The sequence below is a fragment of the Gallus gallus genome, chromosome 9, assembly GCF_016699485.2.
Source record: "Gallus gallus isolate bGalGal1 chromosome 9, bGalGal1.mat.broiler.GRCg7b, whole genome shotgun sequence".
Taxonomy (NCBI): Eukaryota; Metazoa; Chordata; class Aves; order Galliformes; family Phasianidae; genus Gallus; species Gallus gallus.
Window position 1 is genome coordinate 15990905 of NC_052540.1, and position 9562 is coordinate 16000466.

At 37.9% G+C, this 9562-nt stretch overlaps 1 protein-coding gene across 16 annotated transcripts in view; it reads left to right on the forward strand.

Annotated features, from left to right (window-relative positions):
• The window catches only part of MCF2L2 (MCF.2 cell line derived transforming sequence-like 2), a 155438-nt gene that overhangs the window by 74550 nt on the left and 71326 nt on the right, over window positions 1-9562 (forward strand). For all 16 annotated transcript variants that reach the window (XR_006930980.1, XR_005862148.2, XR_001468035.4 and 13 more), the window contains 4 exons: window positions 307-498; window positions 868-1045; window positions 7703-7806; window positions 8896-8984. Coding sequence is in view for 13 of the 16 variants with exons in the window: in XM_025153435.3 (XP_025009203.1) it covers window positions 307-498; window positions 868-1045; window positions 7703-7806; window positions 8896-8984 (563 nt within the window). In the remaining 3 variants the exon portion in view is untranslated. The remainder of the gene's footprint in view (window positions 1-306; window positions 499-867; window positions 1046-7702; window positions 7807-8895; window positions 8985-9562) is intronic.

Below are 9562 nucleotides of genomic sequence, written 5' to 3' on the forward strand. Positions count from 1 at the left end.
AAATGAGGTTGTACGGCAGAAAGATTTGATTTGCAGCAACTGCAGTAGCATTCTTCTGCCTTGCTCAGAATATTATTGTTTTGTGTTACTGTACCATCTATCCCATGAGAGGTGAATTTAATTTGCTAGTGTTTTATGTCTCTTTGGTGGGGTGTGTTATGGACAGGACCTGTTGCATGCTAGGAAGTAACATCAGTTAGTGATACATTAGTGTAAATCTGTATTTCATGGGGTGATAGAAGTGGCGCTTCACAACGTGGACTTTCAGTGACAGTGGAGTCCTTATTGTCCCATTTTTCTTTAAAGGCAAGCCAATGGTGTGAAGCTGGAATCTACCTCTTAGCTTCCCAAGCTGTGGACAAGTGCCAGTCACAAGAGGGAGCTGAAACTGCACTCGTTGAAATAGAGAAGTTCCTGGCAACAGCAAAGGAGCACCAACTCTCTAACCCAAAGGAGTTCTACAATCAGTTTGACACGATTCTCACACCTGAAATAAAGGTAAAACACCTCAAACATGCATGCACTCACAAAACAGTGGTTGTATTGCATGTGAGAGACTACTGGGCTGTATGAGTCTGCACAAATGTGACTCTTTCCCCACAGCGGAAGGGCACAGAGGTGAGCACGTGGGGCAAGAGGTTTTACTCATATGAGCAGCTCTAGAATAACATACACTTTTTCAGGGTAGTGCCAGAAAATTGCATGACTCATGATGCCCTACTTGATGAAACAGATCTATGCAAAGTACGTGGGCTGGGTTGCATTATCTTTAGCTCTAATACACCTAGTCTGAGTAACCCAAGTCCCATCTTAATTTGCTTTGTCCAGCACTTACAACCATCTACTGTTTGCCTTTTCTTTGCCTAGGCCAACGCCCAAAGGATTTTACAAAAGCTAGAAGATGTACAAGAAATGTTTGACAAGAGGCAAGTGAGTCTGAAGAAGCTAGCAGCCAAACAGACCCGTCCAGTGCAACCTGTTGCCCCACATCCTGAATCTTCCCCAAAACGAGCATCACCAAAGACTACCAGACCAGCAGGAGTAGGTGGGCCATTAATATCTGCATTCAGATACTCAGTAGTGTTAGGGGTTTTTTTATGCATGGTCATGCTTAACATTTTTCATCAGAATGAAAACTTGCACCTGATGTTCAGTGTCAACTTTGTAGGCCCAGAAGTTAAAAATGAATGTGAAATAATTTATCACTGCAAGCATACAAACAAGAATGATTAAAAAAAAAATCGGGCTGCTCTTAGGCCTCATCTGCAGAGCATTTTTCTGTACGGTTTCTTATTGTCATATATTGCTAATCCTTCACTGAAAATGCAAACCAGGTAAGTCACTGCAAGTATGTGAAGTAAGCATGCAGATAACTTTTACAATTCTCATACAGTAACGTTATCTCCTCTGCATACCCATTTATTCACTTTCTAGTATTGATCTTTAGTAATTAGGAGTTGAACATTGCTGCTTCTTGGAACTTACAGAAAGTTTCCCATTTTCAGGTTAGCATGTGCCTTTAACCAAGGGCTTTTTAACAGGGAGTCTTCTGCTAGAAGACTGATTGATGTAGAATAACTCTTCAGAGTCTCTGACTTTTTTAAGTCCCATGGTAAACTGTAGAAATGGTTACTTTAAGTGCTATGAGCAGTGTATATATATGTTTACATGTAGTGTTTAATGGCATCCTTTGGGTCTTATCCAATGGTCCATTACAAAGCATCATTCTTTGAATTTGCTCCTTCCCTCAGAATGCCAAAGCACTTTGCAAATGCTGTGCGGCTGGTATGTATTTTCACCTCTCTTTTGCAGAAAGAAAACTGAAACTTAAATAAAGCAAGTGATTCACCAAGGGGTTTCACAGTCTGAGTCTGAGATGTGGCTGAGAATAGAAATGAGGACACTGAGTCCTACTCCAAGCCTTGAAAATGAGGCTATGATATTCTGTTCTTCTTGAAGCTACCCTCTGTTGGGATTTCCTCTGTGCCCCTTCTTCACATACATGGGAGCAACACAGAGTCAGCATTTCTATATGGGTAGAATTTATGGAGAATCATCATGCAAACATGAGAGGCTAAGAGCAACTTCTTGAATCAGTTATTGTAACTCGTTGTTATTTGTTACCTGGAACGTGCCTGAACATCTCTAAAAATTTGCAAAATAGAATATGGTAACAGGAAACAACCACGTTTCTAGGCTCAGTAAATAGAAAGGCAGGCAAAGACAGTAAAATGTAGTCAACAGAAATAGAAAGCATGAAAGAGAGGCTTTTGTCCCTAGGCAGCAGATGCAACAATGCCACAGCAGAACTGCAATAGTTGTCTGTGAAAGGAAAGAAGTTGTATTCATTCCAGAATACGTTTAGTTTAGTTTTGTTTTTATTTGCTGACTCTCTATTTCCCTAACAAGGGGTGGTAGGGAAAATTCAAGCCAGTTCAGTATGCTGATGGGGAAAAAAAATCTTAAAAGATATGAATGCTTAAGCATGAAATACTCTGGTAATGTAACTGTGGCACATTTCATTTTACCTGTGCATACGTGTAGGTGACACAGGCAGAACTGATAGAAGAAAAAGGGCAGACTTCTATCAGGGAAATGACTGCAACAGTTCCTTGTAACAATGCCCTTATGTTCTCTGGTGACTATTGGTAGAGTCTTAGCTTAATGAAGGTCCACAGAAAGGCAGCTCAGAGCTGCCTGAACTCCCCCTCAACCCAGATTGTCCCCAGTGCTTTTCTATGGGTCTGGAAATTCTGAGGCAAAACTTTAAATTAATTTCATTTAGGTTTCACAAATGAAATTGTGAATTTTGCAGCGACAGACATGTTCAGTGCTGGAAAACTAGTACTGGAATGAAGATGCTCAACAACTTCAAGTCTGTACCAGTTTGACTTGGTGCTAGTTTTATCTATGAGAATATGCTTAAATATTATTCATAGATCAACTTAGAAAAGTTGAAAATTCTACAGACCCTTTTATAATAAATGCCTTGAAATTTTTTAGTAGTATGTATGACATGTAACTTCAAAAAAATGTCTGTGTATTACCAATGGAAGCCTGCATGAGTACTGCTAATGGCTCAACTTGTCCCTTTTGGTGTTGGAAGGAAAGATGTGGCACTTCAGAGAAATGCCTTTGCTCAAGTTTACTGCTGACAGCATCATTTTGGCTACCTGTTTGTGGACTGCATTTCTGTACAAAGCTCCCTGTGGGGAGTGAACTGGAATAGATTCACAAAGTCACGCCATCCAGACTAGTGTTGCCAGTAGGATGTCAGGCACAGTGGGATATGCCACGAAGCCTCAAAGATAGTATCACAGTAGCAAAGAATGGTTAGGGTTGGAAGGGACCTTTAACATCAACTATAATATAAATTATTAGGGTTGACTGTAGTTAGCATTTCTGCCTTTTCATTCATTTTTAATTCTTCCAATTTTCAATTCTTTGGAATGAAATTTTCCTCAAGGCTCTCTTATTCAGCCTGACATTTTCTTGGAAAAATAGAAATGATTCAGCTGTCTCAGTGAAGAAGGCTAAAAACTCCTTTGTTTTAGTTACCCTGTGGCCACAGCTGAAACATTCAAAAATCCAAACTTCTTTTGGATTTGGCAGAGTTTTATGCACTTGGGGAAAAAAAAAAAAAAAAAAACTTCTCAGCTCATACATGTTCATTATGAACTTGCCACAGTTCAGCTCATTTCCTTTGGTGTCAGCCAAAATGTATGGCACTCAGAGATAAAATGTGTTTCTTTTCCTTCTGCACTGCTTGTTTCCTTAGCGTATCATCTTGTTGCAACTTAAGCTCTAAGCAGGGCTGTCGCTGTCTCCCTTTCTCTCTCTGTGCAACACAGCAGTGCGTTTATGACTGCTTTCCATCTGTACTTCCAGTCACATACCTAGTGGGAGCAAAGGAGAGAACCAAAAACTATCACGGTGGGTTGGATTTTTTTTCATTTGTGACTATTTTTTGTTGCTTTTACTCTCTCTGACATGAGGGGGAGAGAAGCTGGTGCAGTAAATGTAAAGGTTTCAACACTGTAAAAAAAACTCATGTGGGTGTTAACTTAGTAAAAACAAAACCACCAAATTTTACTAACTAGTGCCACTACATAAAAAGGTCTACATTGAAAGGACAATAAAAGACTGAAATCAGAATTGCTGGGCAGGGCATATGCTCTTGAACATATTAAACGGCATATAATCTTTAATAATCTGAAAGTTCCATTTTAAGAATGTCAAGTTGGTCTTCCAAATTAGTCTCATCTCCTTTGATCTTTAGCTATAGCACTCAGATCTTGGTGTAGTTGATAATATACTTGTTATTTCTGAGAAGTGTTGTGAAAAAAGCTTAGTGGATATTTGTGAAGCACATGAATTGTAAAAAGGACTATTTTAAAAAATATGCATATATATTTTCAGAGCAGAGACTGATATATTGCATGGAGATTAAGGCTCGGGGCCCCCAGTGAGAAATACAGACAAACTGGAATACTGAGGCTCATTAATTCAGTGTTTTGATTCTATACACTGAATGAGGCAAGGATCCTTAGGGAGGGAGAGAGAAAATAATACACATGCAAAATACTCATTGATGGTTGGACCAAGATGCCTTAGCAGAAAAAGGGCAGAATTAGGATTGCATGTGTTGCTTTGCTTCTGGCATCTTTTCTAAATGCTATAAAATATTCACCTAGGGATTTCTTGTGTGTAGCATGAATGTTAAGTACAGGAGCAGAGAAGTCAAAATTTCTGTTGGCTCATTAAGCAAAGAATATCATTTGCATCAGCACATCACGTGCAAAATCCATGACTCACCCTTATAAGCATATTAGAAGGCCAAATTGGAACATGAAATTCATATGAAGGGAACACAGCTGGAGGCTTTTCAGTCTTTTAAATAAAAAAAAAACTAAACTGGTTCCACCCCATTTAAATGTGTGTGACTGCTCATTGGATCCCTTCCAGCATTCCTCACAGTCACTAATGTGTAACACTCACTAACTAATAACATCTGGATAGAGGATTAAAGGACAATATCTTTCAAGAATCTGGGGATGGGTACAGGGGAAATGAAGCAGCAGAGAGATTAGCTGACTCAGAAAAGATGATGAATGTGATTTTCATTAATGGTTCTTGGTTCTTCTTCTTCCATTCTACAGTTTAAGATATTTCTATAAAAGAAAAGAAAAGATGCTTTCCATTTTGAGGCTGTAAGGCTGCTATCACATTGGGCCAAGTCTGAGGAAGCTGAGCAGTGTGTCTCCTTACAGAATAATATTCCACTTGCAGGGGGCCTCACTCTATGCTTCCTAGATGGGCAGATTTTCAAGAGGCTCAACAGCAACATTGCTAGAGCAGAGAAGCAGAGATTATATTGCCTAAGAATGGAAAATAGTTTCTGTATCAAGTCATTCGATAATGAATCTTAGATGCTCTGGTGTTTCTTTAGTTGCCTTAGCATGCTGTTTTGTCATCACCAGCATAGAAAACCACCAGTAAACCATTTCTGTGGAACAGCACATGCTGCAAGCCCCTGTGAACAGTTTGGCAGATTAGTCATTTTCATGACTGTTCTTGCTGAAGGACTTTGATTCTGCTGTGGGTGATCAGTGAGAATGCACAAACTCTCCCACAGAAGAAACAGATGGGGAAGCATGCGGCTGGGAAATTCACACAACCTGAATAGAAAGCACAGTACTTATTTGAGAGGGCTTTGAACGTGTTAGAACTGTTGTCTACAAGTCATAACCCTTGACTGCATGATTTGTCTCTTTCTACCTGATGAGTTAGTTGCATTTGCTCTAATAGGAACAGCAATTCCATATTTATCGTGCAACCTGTTCATAAAAAACAAGCAAGCAGTATCAAAGGAGAAGCAGAGTGGTCCACCAAGTGAGTGAAAGCAATAGACCTAAACCCTGTATTATTGTAAATAGCCTTGCAATACAAATTTAACTCTATGTACGATGCTCTTTAACAATATTTACTTTTAAAGCAGCATCAAACAATTTAAAATATTACCCAGTTCAAAATTAGATTTTATTAACCTAATATCCAGGAAAGTACAGTAAAGCAGTAAAATGGAAACATCTTGACAACACACAGATCTTAGATGGTGTACTTGTTCCTGCGCCTTTGTTCTTCCTGTAGGTGAGTGTGCAGTTTTATGTTCAGCTTTCTCTGACCTTGAAACAGCCAACTGTACTGAATCTTAGAAGGGAATTTCCCCAGTTAACCATTTCTGGTTCTGCAACAATTAGCGCAATAATAATTGGCTGTTATTTGGGCTGTTTCTTTCTAAATTATTCCAAAAACTACTTAAATATAATGACATGAAGCACACTCTGTGCGTAGAGCAGACAATAATGTAAAAATACTCTGATGCATAACCAAAAGCAGATTGCTTCTTGTCTTCATTTCTGGGTCAAATTAAAAGAGGGTACTTTTTTGCTGTGACAACCTTAATCAAATTGCCTCACCTAAAATACAAATGGCTACAGTTGATTTTTTTCCTGCATTCTTCCTTCTGAAATGTGTCATACTGATGAACCATGACTGAGCTAGAAGACTGTCCTGAGTAATTTGCTGGATCAAGGAGCATCTTTTTAATAGCAATCCACAATTTCTCCCAGAGAAAGAGAGAAAGTTATTATAGCCCAGTTTCACGAACAACTGTTACTAGATGAATTTGAAAACACCAGCTTTTACTTCTGGAAAAGTTCTTATTCAGTTAAATAGTTTTCTGAGTTTTCTCAGAATTGCAGTGTTTTTGTTCTTTGCTGCCTAGCCCAGCTACTTTCATCATTCCACCTGGTCTATGTAATTGTTTTTACCATGACATGCGTGCTTTCCTACATCGGTTCAGCAACTAAGAAGAGGAGGGAGCACTGTTTGCCTTGTCCTTACATAATACAATAATACACATTGTATACTTACTATCAATTTAGTATAACTAAAGATACAAACTATAACTGAGAAATTATTTTCTATTCAAGTCGAATATACAATTCTCCTTCTCCTAGTTCATTCTAACACTTTTCCTTGGATAGCAGTCTTACAATGAGAGGTTAATTTGTTAAGGATGATTTTCTAGTAGCATTGGACAACTTGCTGTCAGTAAATTTTCAGAGCCTGCAAGGCCAAACAAACCTGACACGGCAGCATAGCCTGAAATCATTTCCTCAGATTCGCTGTCAGTGCATACATGATCAGTGACTTGCTGAATACTTGCATATTTACTCTCTTCAGACTTGCTCATGTCATGAAACTGCATGAGAAACAGTCCCTTATAATTGTACTTCATCAAACTATTACCAAAACAAAAATGTGCTTTCTTTGTGAAACCTAACAAGTAGCAAACCATGAGCTTAAAAACTGTTACAGTGAAAATTATCCAACCACTGGTGCAGTTAGCTAAAATTTATTTGTGCTACTTTAAGGACGGTTGCCAAGGAGGAAGCAAAACTGCAGCAGTCATTACAGCATTGAACTGTATATGCCAATTTGAGACACAGTGGAGCACCAAACACCACAGTCCATTCCCTGATGCCAGCTGCTCCTTCACCGCAGCAACTACAATTCTGTTCTCTAAGTCAGACTATCAATGAAGTGAAAGGAACACTGCTCACTGCTTTTATTTGGAAGTAGGGTTTCAACTTTTAGCACAATTTTTCTAATGTTATTTTCTTTTTGACTCCTTCAGCTACCAACAGGAGGTCCGCAGAAATTACTTGTCCTCCAAAGTCCATCTCTGAAGCAGAGTTATCAAAAAAGAAAAGCATTAAGAAGACTAAAGGTGGAATTAAGGTAGGAGTCTCCAAGTTCTGGGGACATTCCGTACTGCAAGAGAATTCAAAATAATATAAACATATGTTTATATATCTATGCTTATTTTTAAAATAGAAAAAAAAATATTTACAAGTTAATTCTCTGCAAAGCCTTTTTTACACTCCACATTGCAATTTTAAAGTTACTCTGATGCCAGCATTAAGATTTCTGCTCACGTATGTATTGTTGATTGTTATAATAGTTTATTAATGGATTACATCATCATCAAGATAGATAAATAATTTGTCTATATGGAATAAACATAGGGCACCATTAACTTCTAGAAGCAGTTCTTCAAATGCTTAAGGGCTTAAAGATTGCAATGGAGTTTAGATTATCTGCCAGATCACCACCTGATTTGTTTCACTGAATTAAAATATTCTGCTTTTGTGCAAGCCCAAATAGTGTGTAGCATTAAAGCTACAGGCAAAAGGAGAGAAAACCTGCTTAAAATTTGCCTGGAACACACTTGAAATGTTTTAGCTCTGTAAGACTGGACAAGGAAGTATGTTAATAAGTATTAAAATAGTATGCAAAACTCCAGTCTCACAATAGAGGACTGGTGTTTGCACACATGTACAGTGCTGAGCACTTGCTGTATAATGTAATACTGTTATCAATATGACAACAAATTTCTCAGAGGCACAAGATAGATTTCCCAGACTTCTCTGGTTGGCGCTGTTCAAAAGTCTTTAAAAATAATGTCTTCATCATTGGCTGCAGGCAGGAAAAAAAAACAAAACAGTATGTCAGAGCCTAAGGAACAGACCTTTATGCCTATGATTACCTAAGGAGATAAATTCACTTCTTATACTGGAAGAACCCAAGAATAACTTTGCATGGAGTTAAGAATACCTCTAATGTCAATAGAATTGGAAAAATAGACAGAAGTTAGTTTTGATTTATAACTTGCACATCTAAGCAAATTATTCTTACTTATCAAGTGACTTACTACACTGGTTCTGTACTACATTGGCTATAATGTTTTATTCTTGTAAAGAATTAAAGTTCTCTAAACAAAAATATTAGTAACTAAGTATTTTTGCTTTGTATATGTTTTTTGTTCAGATTGAAGTGATGCATGAAGCGAGCCAAGGGGGATCTAGCAGAGTCTTGGTTATGAGTGAAAGCGATGAGAACCTGTCGACGAGGAGGAGGTAAGGCAGCACACATTAGTCATTACGTGATATAAGTCATTAGACTAAGCCTTGCAGATACCATTATCCAATTATTAAGATCATCTCATTGTATTCAAAAAACTTATACTTGAATGTATACCTCTGAGAGGCATTTTTATTTCTTATATTCAACTGATAGTCCTCTAGTGTCACTTCCTAGTAACTCTTGGGAATGATTAATTATGCCATCTAAAATACCAGTGCTTTACTGATTTGATTTTACAAGTAGTGTCAAGCAAACACAGTTTTAGTTGAACTGCACTGTCTCGAGGCCAAAGAAATAGAATTTGAGACAAACAAAAAAAATCCTGCAGCATGTCTACAAACCAAACTTCTACTGATTCAATTTCCTTTGTTTTCTTCAGGGTAATTGAGATAATTTTTACTTACGTTATGCCACTGTTTCACACAGGTATACACTTAGGTTGTTTGATACAAGAGCATGAGTTTGTAATGCTATGCAAATCTGAGGCATACAAAAATGAAACTTACTGCTATCTGAACTTACAGCAGGCTCAAAGTATTTTTGTAGGGCATAAAAATTATGACTACCACTG